The sequence below is a fragment of the Tursiops truncatus genome, chromosome 13 (genome assembly GCF_011762595.2).
Source record: "Tursiops truncatus isolate mTurTru1 chromosome 13, mTurTru1.mat.Y, whole genome shotgun sequence".
In the NCBI taxonomy this organism is placed as follows: Eukaryota; Metazoa; Chordata; class Mammalia; order Artiodactyla; family Delphinidae; genus Tursiops; species Tursiops truncatus.
In genome coordinates this window covers 75,836,953-75,855,926 of record NC_047046.1, presented here as the reverse complement: position 1 = coordinate 75,855,926, position 18,974 = coordinate 75,836,953, and the positions used below count along the sequence as shown (strand labels likewise).

Here is an 18,974-nt window from a genome sequence, read left to right as displayed (position 1 = left end):
CTCTCTGCTGTCTCCCTAGGAACAGAAGCTCTTTGAAGTGAAGAACTGTATTTTGCTAGTTTTCAAGGCGCAAATACGGAGTCTAATTCGTGCTATGGTTTCTGACTGAGGCTACAATCTACACAGCAGTTCAAAGAACCTAGAAGCCATTTTTTATGTTTCCCTTTTCCTCATGCTCTTTATGTAATTTATCAGTAAACCTGTCACTTGATCCCCAAAACACATCTGTTCACTTCTCTCCATTTCCACCTTCACCTCTTGCCTAAAATACACCACAAGAGCCTCTTGACGGTCAGGCCCCCCCGCTTCTATTCTTGCCCTCCACAATCCATTCTCTACACAACAGCCAATGTGATGTGAGATCATGGAACCTTCTGGAAGAAAACTCTTTAATGGCTTCCCATTATGCCAATGACAAAATCCAGGCTTTTCATCCTCTTCTATAACAGAAGACCCTTGTCTTCTCTGACCTTCACCATCCCTCCTTCCAGTCTTAGGGCTCTCTCACTCCCTTCTCCCACTACCTGCAAAGCTACCCCCACCAGATCTTCAAATAATCAGATATTTTGTTCACTGAAGTATCAGTTTAAATGTCCCCTCCTCAGAGTTATTCCTCTCCCATCCTTCTCTGTCATATCACTTTGTATTATAGCATGATGATTAACTGATGTTTTCTTTCTTCTCTGTTTACTTATTTATGGTTTGTCTCTCCAGTATAAGCCCTACCCAGAGAGGGAAACTGGACTTGTCCTTTGCTGTATCCTAGTGCATAAAATACATACCTGACATACAGAAGGTGCTTAATAAATGCTTGCTGGCTTTAGAACAGTGATTTATCAATTGTGTGGATGTTTAATGTACAAGACTATTAAATTCAATACCTATTAATGTTTCTGTTATTATTGTTTCAATCAAAGCAATCTGTCATTGGTAAGCTTGATAATTTACATAAACTTCTATTTACATCCTTATCCATGTTTGTTTAAGAATTTATACCTCTGACTTGTTCGAAAAAGAATGTAAAGCAGCTATTACACTGCATTTGATATAGAAGGTCAAAACATCTCCATATAGGACATTCTATAAAATACCTGACCACTACATCCCCAAAACTGTCAAGGTCATGAAAAACACAGAAAGACTGAAAAACTGTCAGAGATCAGGGGAGACAAAGGAGAAATGACAACCAAGTGCACTCTGGTGCCCTGGATTAGATCTTGGAACAGAAAAATAACATTAATGGAAAAACTAGTGAAATCCAAATAATTTCAGAGTAACGTACTAATGTTGGTTTCTTAGTTTTGACAAATGTATCATGGTAATATTAGATGCCTGGGAAACCAAGTGAGGAGTATACAGAAACTCTCTATACTGTCCTTGCAACTTTTCTGTAAATAGAAGATTACTTCGAAAAAAAAGTTTATTTAAAAAATCAACACCTCCATATAGAAAGAAATTTAAACTGCAGTTTGACCATAGTTTGGCATTTTATTCTGAATAGAGTATGGGCCATTGACTTATTGCTTTGAACCCATACAACCACTTAATGTTAAAAGCACGATATTATATAATATTTGTCTCCTCACATTTGCAACAACCAGAGTAATTTTAAAACAACTAGACAGATATACTAGTTGCCTCTAATATCACATTAATTCTACATGAAAGTCTGAAGGAGAAGTGTCATCTTTCCCATTTTCTCTAGTAGGAGTGCTGTCCTGTACGTTTAGAACCTCCATTTGCCTACTAGGTTGGGAGAATATTCAAAGTCCTATCAACCTAAACTCTGTCCATTGCTTCTTCCTAAAAGGAGAAACTAATGTTCCCAAGTATATTGTATCATCAGAGAACACAGTTTTCTCCCCCTGATAATTCAAATGCGCCCAGTATGTCAAAAAGACTTTCTAGACATTATTCTCTAATTTTCTCTTAACTCTTCTACAAAGTTATTCCCTATTCATTCACTTGACAAATAATTACATCATGCAGCAGTCTGAATCACACTGAACTTGAATAACAAACTGGATTATAAATTCAAAAATATGAAAGCAAATTCCACTGTAATGCTTCTGCCCCCTAGGGAGGTTTCATCGTTTCATAAACACACCCAAAACCAAGGCACAAAGTACTGCAATCTAACCCACTGTACATAATTATACAAATGTGATATAAAAACATTCTCACACACAGCACCTGAAATACCAGCATTTCTTTATCTTATTTATCAGTTTATTGTGGGTTCCAGTACACACACACACACATACACACACAGAGGTATTTTGTTTCATGGGTCATGGTAATCTTATTTAAACAGAGGGCTATAAAATGGTAAAAATAATTAAGACGAAAAAAGAAATCAAACCATTCAAAAGGCAGAAATTGAAAAGGTGAAAGGGAGATGGTACAAGATTAGACTGCTTATAAGAAAAAATGGTCAGAGGAAAAGGGGAAATTTGTCGTAACAATTCTCTGGGTATTTTGTGGTTTTGTAGCTGTCCTACCCTGGGCCAGTCCCTTAAATATTCTCAACCTCATGTTCCTTCTCTACAACGTTAAGATAATAATGACAGTCTACCCACTGAATTCTTTTTTAAGTATAAACAAAACGGGCAAATAAAACACAATTTTTAAAAAGCTACTTTTCACCAAAATGTGCTTTTAAAAAGACCGAAAATTGCTAACTACTGGCAGTATCTGAAAAAAAAAAAAATGAGTGTATAACTATATTTTGTAAAGCAGAAGCAACTCTTTAGCCAGCCAGAAGCTGAACAAAGTTCCTGGTTAAATGCTTACCTTGGAGACTTGTCGAAGCCACCTTAAATACTCTGTGAATGTATCAAAACAAATGTAGTAAGTCTGGCTTTGGGGTCCAGAGGAGCTAAATGCTAAACAGTGCTGGTGTTTTTTCACTTCTTCTACCTATAAAAACAAAGAGTGACAAAAACAAGTCAGAAAGCAGGACATTTACCAAGCTCATTAACTGTCCCTTAGACCAGTGAGCCTGCACAGCTTTGCATCTATCTCTTTATGTGTGCCTCTTACTACTTAAAGCATGTTAAGTTCCTAAGTCTGACCAACCAATCTGAATTACAAGGAAACCAAAAAGGGGACTATTACCTTCAATAGATTTCCCCACAACAGTGAAATTCTCTTCTTCCTGTTTAAAATTGTAACAGACTCCCTTTTTTATCCTTCTATACCCTCACAATAGGGTGCTGAGGTTCTTACTTCCTCTTAAGGAGGACTTTTACTGAAGATTTTACTTAAGAATTTTTACTGCAGGTGAATTTTTACTTAGGGGACTTTTGTATTACTCTTAATTACAACTTTTTATTAAAAGAGGTCTTCAAGCATGTTAAATAAGTTTTTTTCTTTTAGCTTATTGTGAAATTGAGATTAACCTGAAATAAAACCCTACCATAAGAAATTTCAAGTCCCAATAATGCAGCGATATAGTCAAATCAAGTTTCCACTCCCAATAAATTCTTCATAAGGAGAAAAAGTCCAAACAATAAAGTAACATGATATTACACAAACTCTTATGTTTAACTTACAGAATGAATGTTTCCTATATTTCATTTACAAAAATGACCACAAACCAAGTCACAGTGAAAGTGTAAAAAACTTCAGAAAGATCACACAGACTACATTCTGGGACCAAAATAAAATCAAGTTAAAAATCAATAATAAATCAATTAAAAATCTACATTTAGAAAGTTACTACACTTCTAAACAACTCACAGGTAAAAAAAAGAATCTGTAATCAAAACACAGAAATTCTTAGCACTAAACCATTAAAAGTACTACGTACTGAAATTTATGGAATGTAACAAAAGCAGGTACACAGAGGGAAATTTATGATTTTAAATACTCATATTAGAAAAGAAGGCAGAAAATTAATTTAATTGGCATGTATCTCAAGAACTTAGGGAAAAAATATCAAAAACAAAAACGAAGTGAACTCAAAGCAGAATGAAGGTGATAATAAAAAGCAGAAGTTAACAAAATGAAAACTGGGACTTCCCTGGTGGTGCAGTGGTTAAGAATCTGCCTGCCAATGCAGGGCACACAGGTTCGAGCCCTGGTCTGGGAAGATCCCACATGCCACGGAGCAACTAAGCCATGCACCACGACTACTGAGCCTGCACTCTAGAGCTGGCTAGCCACAACTACTGAGCCCACGTGCCACAACTGCTGAGCCTGCGTGCCACAACTGCTGAAGCCCGCGCACCCTAGAGCCTGTGCTCCGCAACAAGAGAAGCCACCGCAATGAGAAGCCCGCGCACCGCAATGAAGAGTAGCCCCCACTCGCCACAGCCAGAGAAAGCCCGTGCGCAGCAACAAAGACCCAACGCAGCCAAAAAATTAAAAAATTAAAAAAGAAATTTAAAAAAAAGCAAGAAATGAAAACCAAATATACAATAGAGAACATTAACAAAGCAAAATAGCAATTCTTTGAAAAGGCTAACAAAATTGAATATCAATTGATATTGATCAATGATATCAATTGAAGACATAAATATTAATAATGAAAAGGGAGACAAAACAGATTAAGCAGGGATTAAAAAGAGATTATTATAAATAATTCTGTGGCAAATTTTTAGAAAAATTTATTTTACCAACACTAAATCAAGGGAAAAAAAACAGGCCTAAATAGTCTTATTACCATTTAAGAAAATGAATACTTTTTTAATTACCAAGAAAATATCAGGCTCATATGGTTTTGTAGGTGAGTTTTATCAAAATTCCAAGAACTAGATCATTGCAAACTTGGGCAAACTCATCCACCAAACAAGAAAAGAAGAAAAAGACCCCAGCCTATTCTATGAGGCCAGTATAACGAAAAACAGATCAGAACAGTAAGAGAAAGGAAAATTACAGGCCAACCTTAGTCATGAACACTTATCTTGAACAAAATGTTGCATCAGAATCCAGCAATACAGAAAAAAATATACCAAGAACAAAAGTTGGATTTATCTCAGGAAAGATGGTTTAACATTATTGGAACTATAAAGTCATTAATCACATTAACAGATTAAAGAAGAAAACCGTATGATCACCACTACAGTTGCAGAAAAAGCATTTGATGACATTCTCCACCCATTCATCATTCATGATAAAAACTCTAAGCAAACTAAGAACACAAAGAACTCACTTAAGCCAACAAAGGATATTTATGTAAGGTAAACTTCAATGTTAATGATGAGATATCACTCTCTTACCTTACTTTTTCTGTTCAATACTGTACTAGAGTCCTGACCATTGCAATAAGACAAAGAAATGTATTGAGGAAGAAAGAAAATTGCCATTATTTGAATATGAGATGATTAGCTACACAGCAAACTCCAAAGAATCTAGAGACATTAGAATAAATAAGAAAATTTAGCAAGGTGGCTGGATATAAGATTAACACTTAAAAAATCAACCACATTTTTATACACCAAAGAGAAAATATAACTTTATAAAAATGCTATTTAAACTAATCCATATTGACAGAAATCAGGCAGTGTTTTTTGGGAATGGGTAGGAGTGAGCAGAAAAGTAGGGACAGAACAGTACAAAGGAGCACAAGGGGACTATCTGTCAAATTGTACTCATGGAAGTATAATACAGTTATCAAATTGTTATCAAAATGTACAGTATGTTGTATATCAATTATACCTCAATAAAGTTTGGCAAAGATGTAGAGAAATGTGCACTGATATGAGCATGATATGATGCAACAACCTTGGAAAACAATTGGATATCATCTTGTAAAAGTAAATGTGCATATATGTCCTATAGCCCAGTGACTGCACTCTTAAGAGCAATATTTCTCAAGGAGGTCATTATAGGAACTTTGGATTGAATAGTTCCTTGTGTACATTATGCAGGACTGTCTAATATTTTTGCATGACATTTTACTCTCTGAGCCCCTGCCCTGTAGATGCCAATAGTGTCCCCTTGCAGCAAAAGATACTAGTATTAACCAAACACACTATCTACTTTTCCCAGAACCTTTGCAATTAAGATGGAGTCATGTGACTAGTTCTGGCCAATGAGCCATGAGCAGAAGTGACATGTGTCACTTCTACAACCAGATATACAAGAGCCAGCTAATGACCCTCCAGTTACCTCTTCTTCTGCCTAAGCAGCAAAGGAAGCCACGTGTTACAAATATTATAAGAGAGAAGGACCCCCATCAGGCTGGGTTCGTACATAATTACTTGAAAAAAGAAATCTCCACCCACCCGCACTGGACAAATAGTGTGAGTGAGAAATAACTGTTACGATAAGTCACTGAGATCTGGGGGTTTTGTTACCACAGCATAACTTAGCTTACATCAACTGACTACCCAATCATTTGACAATCAAAACACTTGCACATATTACCAAATGTCCCCTTCAGGCACAGCGACAAGAGTTAAGAAATGCTGCTCTAGAAAAACTACTTGTAAACCAGGAGGCATATCAAAATAAGACTATCTCAAGAGAACTATTTATAACAGAAAACTAGAAGCAACCCAAATGTCAATCAACAAGAAAATTACTTCAGATATTTCAGAAATTTGGAACATTTACAGAGTGGAACATTATACAGAAATGAAAACCATATATAGCAAGTAATATGGAATCTTATTATGAAACATAATATTGAGTGAAAAAATTCAATCACAGAAAACCACAAACAGGATGATACCATTTTTATCAAGATCAAAACAAGCAAAACATAGTTATATGATAAAAGTTATTTCAAAACAGTAAGCAAATGATGAATACATATTCTAGGACAGTGGATTCCTCTGGGGTAGGAGGAGGCAATGGGACAGATGCAAAGAGAACTCAGGTAGAGACACTGGTATTGATGCTGCTGTACTTCCTAAATTGAGTAGTAAGTTAACAGTTACTCAGCTTATTATGCCTCATAGCTTAACAAATATTACATAAAGTATTAATGTAAATAAGTTATCTAAAAATTTATGTTCAATTTTAAAGAAGAAATTAAATATAATAATTGTACATGAATAAAAACTTATTAAACAAATGTCTTTCAACAATTTAATAGAGCTTTAACTTCATATTTGAATTCTATATTTGAAAACATAATGATGATGCTCAAGTAGTGTGTCAAAATTGATTATCACAGCAATTATAGCACCTATCTCACACCTCATTTCTAGCTCTTTTATATAAATTAGAAAACAAAAACAAAAAAACCTCTTCCATTTACTCTCCGATTTTCCTTTAACAACAGAACAGAATGAGAAAAGGAAAGACAAACATTAATGAAAACTCACATTGCAAAGAGTGAAATATTTTTTCCTAACGTGGTTAATATAATTTTTCAACATACTCAATTATTTTTAAAGGTGTAACACAAAACAGGTTTTACAAGCTTTGTCTGTGAGAAAAAGAAGCTGTTAACTTTCTATTCACTCAATGGTAGAAGTACATCCAGTAATAGGCCTGGGAAACAGAACAAGCCTCTAGCTCTGAATAAAAATGCTAATTATAACTGGATCTTCTCTCACCTTACCTGAACATTCCACTGCTTCCCTGTCTCTGCTTCTCTGAGCACAATAATCTTTCTGACCATCTCCTTTATATGTCAAGAGATTTTTCACCCTTCAAGTTCTATCATAATTGCTACCTCCTTCATCACAAAATCCCGATTCCCCCCCACAAAATGTAATCTCTTCCACTTATCTTCCACCCTACTTTTTTGCACCTCTCGTAGAGCAGATATTGTTGTGTCCATCCTTCATTTCCAGATAGTAATTATAAGCTATTCGAAGGCAGAGATGGTGACTTACCCATCTTGGTATTTCTGGGATGCCAAGCAAAGTGGCTTCCCCACAGAGGATATTTAATAATAGTTATATTAAATTTGCCTATGCAAATGCCTAACACCAGAGAAGAAAGAAACAGATTGTTGACCTATCAGGGCATCAAACATTAAATATGCATTTTTAATGATGAGTTATGGAAGTAATAATGATGACTAAGTTTTCAGATCCATCCAAAGGACAAGATCTTCAGTAATAAACTATCACTAATGCTTCAATGCTCAGACATAAGTTAAGAAGCCATGGTTTCAAAATGGGTGAATGAAACAGACCTAAACACACCTCACAGACTAGCCAAATCTATCTTTTTAAATGATCAAGTATCGATCAAGAAAAAAATTTTTAATATGCCCCTGATTTCCAAAAACCCATTTCTTCATCCAAATTTACCTTTACCTTTATTAACAGATTATCATATCATTTAAAAATCAGGAAATACTGACATATAATTATGGTAATGATACCCCTACCAGTGCTTGGAGTTTATAAATAAATCTGGCAAAGAAAAGAATGTAATACCTTCCTAAGCAATCTTGTTCTTTCTGTTGATATTTTATAAATGATAGGAATAAAATAGTTAACATGCCCAAAGAAAAGCAGCCAGTATGTTGGAAATATCTATCAGCTGTATCACAGGTTTTCTCTGAAATGAGTAGCATTTCAGGTTCAAAATTCATGACTAGCTATAGTGATAAACTAAAAGTACTAACCCCACTGGTCACTAATCACAAATAAACAGAGAGGTAAGGCAAAGCGGGATCACAGATTCCTGCTAGAGAGTCTCACCTTTGATAAGCACGCCTGAATGATCCTAAGGTCATGGACTTGGGGATCACTGTACTATACTATAAAATACATACTCACAATATCAAAAGACATCTTCTCATAAATAATAATTTATCACCTACAGTCTGAAATATAACAGTGAAATTCTAGTTGCTCTATTTTCAGTCACATAGTTAAGGTGCATGTACTAAGAAGTGAACATAACCAGGGCTTCATGTGAGCCAATGGCATTGTTATTTTCCAAAACTCCACCAACCAAAAATGTCCACTGGTGGAGGCACAACAGGAATGATGAGTCAAAAACCATCTACCCCTGGGACTTCCCTGGTGGTCCAGTGGGTAAGACTCCACACTCCCAATGCAGGGGGCCTGGGTTCAATCCCTGGTCAGGGAACTAGATACCGCATGCATGCCACAACTAACAGCCCCCATGCCGCAACTAAAAGATCCCACGTGCCGCAATGAAGATCCTGCATGCTGCAATTAAGACCCAGCACAGCCAAAATAAATAAATACATAAATAGATTTTTTTTTAATTGAAATTCTTTTAAAAAAAAAAAACATCTACCCCTTATTACAGCAATGACTCAAAGTAAGCTTCTTAATGACACTGGGAAATCTGTTAGTATTTGGTTTGTTTTAAACTTACCTTCCCACCAATTAGTGGCAGAACATGCATCTTTCCGGTGAAGCTGTCTTTCACAGATGATACTATTAGGCAGGTCCCACACAGGATAACTTGGCGTCTGGTCCATCGGTTCACTGGCAACTGCATTTTGCCTTTACGGACATTATACATTCCTGAGAGCTGAATCCGTTCAGAGCTACCAGTGCTGTGAGGTTTTCCTGCAACAAACACAAGCAAACATTTTAGTCTTAAAGAAATGGGCTTTTTTGCTACTCATCAGCATATCAGATAAATTACTTGGACAACAGAGAATAATTATAGGGAAACAATCTAATTTATAATTGAGAGAATCTGAAACCTGCAGTAATGCAATTATGATAAGAACTACCAAATCTGCTCCACATGTACCTTTTAATATAGGTGAAGAAGAGTTTTTTCCTTAAAAAGCTTATAACCTAAGTTTCTTCTGCTATATCCTGCATAATTTAATCTTACATTTAAAACAGAAATGGCTTCAAGATTTTCATGAATGCGAGAGTTAATTTAAGTACACTAAGAAGAAAATATTATAGACTGATATAGAAAGATAACATTCAAGATCTAGCATCTAATGAAACTAATCAGTTTTAATGGAATTAGCCACTCATATTCTTCCTCCTACAGATATTTAATGTACATTTACTAATAAGGGGACAATTAAAAATAAAAGACTTGGGCTTCCCTGGTGGCAAGGTGGTTAAGAATCCACCTGCCAATGCAGGGGACACAGGTTCGAGCCCTGGTCCGGGAAGATCCCACATGCCTCGGAGCAACTAAGCCCATGCGCCACAACTACTGAGCCTGCACTCTAGAGCCCACGAGCCACAACTACTGAAGCCCGCACGCCTGGAGCCCGTGCTCCGCAACAAGAGAAGCCACCACAATGAGAAGCCCACGCACCGCGATGAAGAGTAGACCCCGCTCACCACAACTAGAGAAAGCCGGTGCAGAGCAACGAAGACCCAACACAGCCAAAAATAAATAAATAAATAAAATAAATTTATTAAAAAAAAAAAAGAAATGGGCTTCCCTGGTGGCACAGTGGTTGAGCGTCCGCCTGTCGATGCAGGGGGCACAGGTTCGTGCCCCGGTCCGGGATGGTCCCACGTGCCACGGAGCGGCTGGGCCCGTAAGCCATGGCCGCTGAGCCTGCGCATCCAGAGCCTGTGCTCCGCAACGCGAGAGGCCACAACAGTGAGAGGCCCGCGTACCGCAAAAAAAAAAAACTAACATAAATGCCAAGTAGTTTTGGTAGATGTCTAATAGCTACTGGAGAAGGAAGAACAGCAGCACCAAAAATAGATCTCAAGAAGGTCCAAAAACTGTTTGAAGCCTCCCAATACACACCTTTGGGCAGAGATGTTTGCAAACAACAAAACCAGCAGGTTTGAATTTCACTTCCTCTTTCTCCCAGTATATCAAAATGTTTTATGAAATAAATACTGTAGACTGCATAAATTTGCTTGGCCTAGGCTAGAATGAAGTCTAAAAGTGGTCCACCTTTTTGAACCTGGGCCCAGCAAACAACTACACAGCTAGCATCCTCAGTGGAGAGCTCCACTGAGATGTTTGTCTACCAAATGCTAACACCCCCACAAAGGGATAGGAAGCCCAGGAGACTTCCATATAGATAGGACTTGTCAAAGTCTGCCAGTGATGGATCAGACCACAGTCATTCACTTGTTGCATTCTGCACAAGTTCATTTACACCCACAGAGAGAGATGCCCAGGCTCCCAGTCTAAGAGCTCCTCTCTACATTATAGTCTCTCTTCCTGTAGAGAAGAAGTGGGACAGGAGATTCAGAAAACTGAAAGGTACGTGCAAGGCTAAAAATAATGGACAACACATTTACAAGATCCAATTTCCATGACTGTAATACACTAACATTCTTTAACAAGGGATCTGATATAAATACTTACACACAAACACACACTAATGAATGCAAAGAAGCAGGCATTTTATTCAGTCACATCAGAGAGTGGCTTCAAGGACACTTGTTAACCCGTCACAGTTACAGAGATCTGTGATTTAATTAGAGACTGAAGAAAAAGACAACAGAGGTACATAAGCAACAGCCCTTCAATTCTCCAACTCCACAAAAATCCTAGAGAAAGCCTCAGAGCAAATCGCCAGATGGAGGACTAAGGCTAGAAGGGATACATACGAGAAAAGTATGGAGACACCAACAGACACTGGCTTTTTGGTCCCTCTTTAGAAAAACTGCCAAGGGGCCTGAACAGTCCTGGAACCTAATGGTAAGATTAGTCTGTCCCTGCCCTAAACATCCCAGTCTGAACCAATGCCCACCAAATTAAAGTTGGATCCACTGTTGTAACTTTTCCTTTAGAAATAATCCTACAGGTTTAAGGCACTTCTTATACGATCTGGGGCGAAAGATGGACAGCAAAAGCAAGTATTTCAAGCTGAGAGAGAAACCTGAACACAACAGAGAATGATTTAAAACATGCTTCCCCTCTCTTACTCACTTGGCACATGGCAATTTGATAAGATTTGACATATGTAAACCTATAAATGAGCTGGAAAACGAGCACACTGATCATCGCTAACAGTTTCTCGTGCCCACTGTGATCCCTCCCTCTCCCTCCCACCCCACCCCCCACCCCCACCTAGGGCCTCCCACGCTCAGGCGACTGCTGATCTGTTTTGTCACTTTTTGTCCGTGTTGTTGAGTGTGCCAAGAGTTCATTCCTTTTTATTGCTGAGTAGTATTCCACTGCATGAATATATCACATTTTGTTTAACCATTCATCTGCTGATAGACATTTGGACTGTTTCCACATTGTTTGCTTATCTTGACTGAAAACATTGGTATAAACATTCTTGTGTGGATATATCCTTTTATTTATCTTGGGTAAACACGTGGGACTGGAATGGCTGGGTTGTACTATTTGACATGTCCATCTCTAATGCAGGAGAGTTCCAGTTGCTCTACCTCCTTGTCAACACTTTTAGCTGTTCTAGTACACATGTAATGGTACCTCATTATAGATTAAATTTGCATTCTCCTAATGATGCTGATCATCTTCTCAAGAGCTTATTTGCAATTCACATACCTTCTTTGCTGAGGTGACTAATTCAAATCTTGTATCTAATTTTAACTGGATTGAGTTCCTCACATATTCTGAATACAAGTCCTTTGTCAAATGTGTAACTTGCAAATATTTTCTCCCAGTCTGGCTTGCTTTTTCATTTTCTTGACAGTACTTTGGGAAAGCAAAAGTTTTGATTTTAATGAAGTCCAAATATCTGATTTAGCTTTCACAATTAGTGTTTTTTGTGTTGTATTTAAGAACTCTCTGACAAACTCAAGGTCACTATAATTTTCTCCTATGTTTTCTGCTGTAAGTTTCATAGGTTTAATTCTCACATTTAGGCCGATAATTAATTTCAAGTTAATTTTTGTACACAGCAAGAAATAAGTAGAGGTTCAGGAGGTTTTTATTTTTGTTTTTTGACAAGTGGCTATCTAAATTATTCCATAACTTTCTGTTAAAAAGATTATCCATTGGGAGTTCCCTGGTAGCACAGTGGTTAAGAATCCGCCTGCCAATGCAGGGGACATGGGTTCGAGCCCTGGTCCAGGAAGATCCCACATGCCGCAAAGCAACTAAGCCCGTGAGCCACAACTACTGAGCCTGCATTCTGGAGCCCGTGAGCCACAACTACAGAGCCCATGTACTGCAACTACTGAAGCCCGCGTGGCCTAGAGCCCGTGCTCTGCAACAAGAGAAGCCACTGCACTGAGTAGCCCGCACACCCCAACGAAGAGTAGCCCCTGCTCGCCGCAACTAGAGAAAGCCCGTGGGCAGCAACGAAGATCCAACACAGCCAAAAATAAAAAATATAAATAAATAAATAATTTTATTTTAAAAAAAAAAAGATTATCCATTCCCGCTGAAGTGCTTTGGCACCTGTATCAAAATTCTATTGACCATAGTTGGGTGGGTCAATTTCTTGGTTCTTCCCATCCCACTCATCTATTTGTCTATCTTCGACCAATATCACAGTATCCTGATTACTGAATCTTTATAATTAGTCCTGAAATCAGGTAAAATGAGTCCTCTCCTGTGAAGAATGACAGCTTTACTTCTTCCACTGCAATCAGGCTGTCTTTTATTTCTTTTTCTTGCCTTGCTGCACAAGCTAGAACCTTCCATATAATAATGAACAGAACTAGTGAAAGCAGACATCCTTTCCGTTTTCCTAATCTTAGGGGAGTAGCATTCAGTTTTTCGAAATCTTTTTTTTTTTTTTTTTGCGGTACAAGGGCCTCTCACTGTTTTGGCCTCTCCCGCTGTGGAGCACAGGCTCCAGACGTGCAGGCCCAGCGGCCACGGCCCACGGGCCCAGCCGCTCCACGGCACATGGGATCCCCCCAGACTGGGGCACGAACCCGCGTCTGCTGCATCAGCAGGCAGACTCTCAACCACTGCACCACCAGGGAAGCCCTAGCATTCAGTTTTTCACCATTAAGAACAACAAATTGGCACAGGGAACTATATTCAATAGTTCCAACCGATAATGGAAAAGAATCTGATAAAGAATATATATATATATATATAAACATTCTGGGGGTCTTCCCTGGTGGTGCAGTGGTTAAGAATCTGCCTGCCAATGCAGGAAACACTGGTTCAATCCCTGGTCCTGGAAGATCCCACATGCCACGGAGCAACTAAGCCTGTGCGCCACAACTACTGAGCCTGCACTCTAGAGCCCGTGAGCCACAACTGCTGAGCCTGCATGCTGCAACTACTGAAGCCCGCACACCTGGAGCCTGTGCTCTGCAACAAGGGAAGCCACCACAATGAGAAGCCCGCACACTGCAACAAAGAGTAGCCCCCGCTCACCGCAACCAGAGAAAGCCCACGTGCAGCAACAAAGACCCAACACAGCCAAAAATAAATAAATAAAAATTTTTAAATGGTTAAAAACATTCTGGATTTGGTGTCAGGGGCGAGGGTATTGCTGGCTTCATAGACTGAGCTGAAGAATTCTTTCCTCTACTTTTCTGGAATAATTTGGATGAAATTGGTATCATTTCATCCTTAAACATCTGGTCGAATTCCCCAGTGAAGACTTCTGGATCTGGAGTCTTGCTTTTTCTGGTTTTTGTTTGTTTGTTTGTTTTTTGTTGTGTGTGGGGGGGAGAGTGTTTAACTATAAGTTCAATTTCTTTACTAGAGTTAGGGCTATGCTATTCCATTATCTAGATATTCTTGAGTAAGCCTTCGTGGTTTGACTTTTTAAAAGTTTGTCCATTTCATTTAAGTTTTCATATAGTTGACATACAGTTGTTCACAATATTTCCTTATTATCCTTTTAATATCAATAAAAAACTGTAGTGATGTCACCTCTTTCATTCCTGATACTGGCAACGTACCTCTTCCTTTTTTTTCTTCTGTTTTGTAAATAAGTTCATTTGTATCTTTTTTTTTAATTCTACATATAAGCGATATTGTATGATATTTGTCTTTGTCTGGCTTACTTCACTTAGTATGATAATCTCCAGGTCCATCCATGTTGCTGCAAATGGCATTTCATTCTTATGGCTGAGTAATATTCCATTGTATATATATATATACCGCATCTTCTTTAGCCATTCATCTGTTGATGGACATTTAGGTTGCTTCCATGTCTCGGCTACTGTAAACAGTGCCACAATGAACGCTGGGGTGCATATACATTTTTGAATTATGGTTTTCTCTGGGTATATGCCCAGGAGTGGGATTGCAGGATCATATGGTAACTCTATTTTTAGTTTTTTAAAGAACCTCCATACTATTCTCCATAGTGGTTCTACCAATTTACATTCCCACCAATAGTGCAGGAGGGTTCCTTTTTCTCCACACTCTCTCCAGAATTTATTATTTGTACACTTTTTGACCAGAGTGAGGTGATACCTCATTGTAGTCTTGATTTGCATTTCTCTAACGATTATCAATGTTGAGCATTTTTTCATATGTCTGTTGGCCTGTAGCCTTGATCTGCATTTCTCTAACGATTATCAATGTTGAGCATTTTTTCATATGTCTGTTGGCCATCTGTATGCCTTCTTTGGAGAAATGTCTATTTAGATCTTCTGCCCATTTTTTAATTGGGTTGTTTGGTTTTTTGGATATTGAGTCCTATGAATTGTGTGTATATTTTGGAAATTAATCCCTTTCAGTCTGCATTGTTTGCAAATATTTTCTCCCATTCTGTAGGTTGCCTTTTGGTTTTGTTTATGGTTTCCTTCACTGTGCAAAAGCTTTTATGATTAATTAGGTCCCATTTGTTTATTTTTGTTTTCACTTCCATTACTCTAGGAGATGAACTTCTATCTTTTCTTGATCAGTTTAGATTAGAAGATTAGCAATTTTATTTTTTATTTATTTTTTTCACATAAAAATGTTTATTATAATATTTTATAACTTTGTTTGGATTTATTATATCTTTTTTCTCATAAAAAACTGAGGGAGGAGTTTTTGTCTTTATTTTAAAGATAAGAATATTAAATAAAGTGTTTAAATTATTTTGTCCTATGTCACAAGTTGGTTTATACAGGACCAATATACAAAACTAGAGGATCAGATTATTCATTGTCTTTTTACTGCCCCATATTTCCTCCCAACAATAGTTAGCAAAGAATACAAGATTTGATCTTTACGAGTCATCCATCCATTTTTTTTTAAAACACCTTTATTAGAGCATAACTGCTTCACAATGGTATGTTAGTTTCTGCTTTATAACAAAGTGAATCAGCTATACATATATATCCCCCTATCTCCTCCCTCTTGCATTTCCCTCCCACCCTCCCTATTCCACCCCTCTAGGTGGTCACAAAGCACCGAGCTGATCTCCCTGTGCTATGCGGCTGCTTCCTACTAGCTATTTTACATTTGGTAGTGTATATATGTCCATGCCACTCTCTCACTTCATCCCAGCTTACCCTTCCCCCTTCCTCCAATTTTATTAAACAACTCAAAGAACCAGGTTTCGGTTTCATTCTCTACTGTTTTTCTGTTTATGGTTTCATTTATATCTGTTCTTATCATTGTTTCTCTTACTAATCTTAGGATTAATTTTTGCTTATTTTTTCTATTTTCTTCATGTGGAAACTGAGGTCACTGACTTGAGGCTTTTCTTTTTTCTTAATATAGGCATTTAAGTGCTATAAACTTCCTTCTAAGTACTGCTTTAGCTGCATTCCACAAATTCTGGTATGTTGTGGTTTCAGGTTACTAATTGTTTCTCTCCAGTGTTTAATCTACTGTTAATTCCATCCAGTGTACTTCTCATCTCTAGAAGTTCAATTTGGCTATATGTGGGTACATACTTATATACACATACATATACACATATATGTATATATCTTCCATGTCACTCCTTAATATGCCTTTTTTTACCTTCATGAATATATGAAACAATTATAATAGCTGCTTAAGTGTCCCTGTCAACTAATTCTATCATCTGTATCACTTCTGTGTCAGTTTTATTTTATCATTTTCTCTTATGGGTCTTATTTTCCTGCTTCTTTGCACACCTGGTAATTTTTGTTTGGATGCTAGTCATTAGGAGTTTTATCTTGTCGAGTGCTGGATATTTTTGTATTTATATGAATATTATGGAGTTTTGTTCTGGGACACAATTAAGTTAGTTGAAAACAGTTTGGTTCTTACCAGGCTTGCTCTCTGGGATTTGTCATATAAGACCAGAGCAGCCTTAAGTCTAGATTTATAATACCAATATTAGCAAGCAATACTCTAACTGACATCCTCTAAATTATAAGATTCTCCAGTCTGGCTGGTAGGAGCATGAACTTTGCCTGGCCCTGTGTGAGCTTCAAGGTTTATTCCCTCTGCTCCTTTTCAGTGTTTTTAAACCCCAGCCTCACATAGTTTCTTCTTCACATAAATGACTGATCAGCACTCAGCTGAAGGCTCAATGATGACTCCTTGCACATGTCCAGGACTCTCTGAGCAGCTCTTTCCTCTCCAGCACTCTACTCTGTACACTCAAACTGCTTAGCTTCAATGGACTCCCAGCTCTGTCTCCTGAACTCACTGTGCATACCAGGCTCTGCCTGGGTTCCTCCTCCCTACAACTTAATCCTGGAACTCTTTCCCACCGTCAGTAAGATGATACAGGTTTAGGGTTGTTTTAATCTGTTTCCTTTCTCTCAAGGAGCACACCTGTTGTGGGATTTTGTGTCTTGTGCTGCCTGATGCCCAATGTCTGAAAGCTGTTTCATATATTTCATCTGATTTTTAGTTGTTTCTTCTTTTAGGTTAAAGAGTAAATGCAGCCGCTGTTACTCCATCTTGGCTGGAACCAAGTGCCAAATATTTAAATTTAATTCTTTCTCATACATACCGTTCACTTTTATAGATTACAAAAGTATGTTTCACATAATTAAAGATTTTCTTTAAAGTGTGGGTTCTCAATATATTCCTGTATTCAGAAATTCAGAGAAACTCTGTGGGACCAGTAGACTAGAAGAGCTATCTGCTCTTGTCCAAAAATAGCTCCAAACTTCAGTATTATCATAGTTCTTTGACTCTTCTTTTCCAATTATTGACAGTAATGAGTATATAAGCAACTTCTAATTTACTGCCTTACTTTACATTCAATCCTAAAACAATAGGCCTAAAGTTAGCTCTCTACCCTCTTTCAAAGTAAAGGTCTAAACTTTGTGCTCTTTTCCTCCACTCAGAGGGCCTTCTTGACTTGCATATTTATAAGTATTAATCTAAATAGTTCAGTCTTCTGAACGATTCACTTCTGGTTAAGCTGGGTGTCACTATACTACCTTTCAAAAACAAATGTAAAAAGAATAATGCATAGTTCATTAATCTCTCTACACTGTCGCAAATATTAGAACTTCAACCTTAACGGATATAACTAAGATAACTGGATAGACCAACTCTGACAGAAAAATCCTGAGAATTCTAAAATAACCTCCTTTGTTGACTCAGGTGGGAGTAGGACAGATTGTTATAGCAGTTGCTTCAGACAGAGTGGTTTTTAAAAGTATGGTCCCAAGACCAGTAGTACCAGAATCACCTGGAAACTTATCAGAAACACAAATTCTCAGGCCCCACCCTAGAAGTACAGAATTGGCATCTCTGAGGATGAAGCCCAGTAATCTGTATTTTAACAAGCCCTATATACATAAACAGCAGTCTGGATCAAAGAACAGAGATCGTTGTGATGATCAGAAAAACCCCTCCATTTTTAAAAATAAGAGTTTGGGTTTTTGCTCGTTTCTTTTCTTTTTCTTCTCTCTTCTCCTTCTCTTCTCTTCTGTAGTTTAAAGCCTAAACTTGGTGGGAGGGAGACGCAAGAGGGAGGGGATATGGGGATATATGTATACGTATAGCTGATTCACTTTGTTATACAGCAGAAACTAACACAACATTGTAAAGCAATTATACTCCAAGAAAGATGTTAAAAAAAAAAAAGACTAAACTTAAATGTTATTCCTCAAGATGAGAGAATTTCAGCTTTGAGGAGGAGTGAAGAATATAATAAAACATCACTTCTTTGGATCTTACTAACTTAGAATTTTGACCAGGAGCTTCTGAAATTAAGTCTACTCATGTTTTATCTTTCATAAGGGAATTTTATTAAATAAATGAATAAACATGATTAGAAGAGAAGTATTTATTTAAAGAAAACTAACTACAGTCCATTC

The 18,974-nt window shown here is 37.5% G+C and overlaps 1 protein-coding gene across 3 annotated transcripts in view; it reads right to left on the bottom strand.

Annotated features, from left to right (window-relative positions):
• Window positions 1-18,974, bottom strand: part of PHLPP1 (PH domain and leucine rich repeat protein phosphatase 1) — a 216,391-nt gene that overhangs the window by 100,181 nt on the left and 97,236 nt on the right. For 2 of the 3 annotated variants that reach the window (XM_033837820.2, XM_019936387.3), the window contains exons 2-3: window positions 9,262-9,458; window positions 2,794-2,919 (exon numbers count right to left, since the gene is read on the bottom strand). In XM_033837820.2, the coding sequence (XP_033693711.1) occupies window positions 2,794-2,919; window positions 9,262-9,458 (323 nt within the window). The remainder of the gene's footprint in view (window positions 1-2,793; window positions 2,920-9,261; window positions 9,459-18,974) is intronic. The other variant, XM_033837819.2, reaches the window with a different exon arrangement.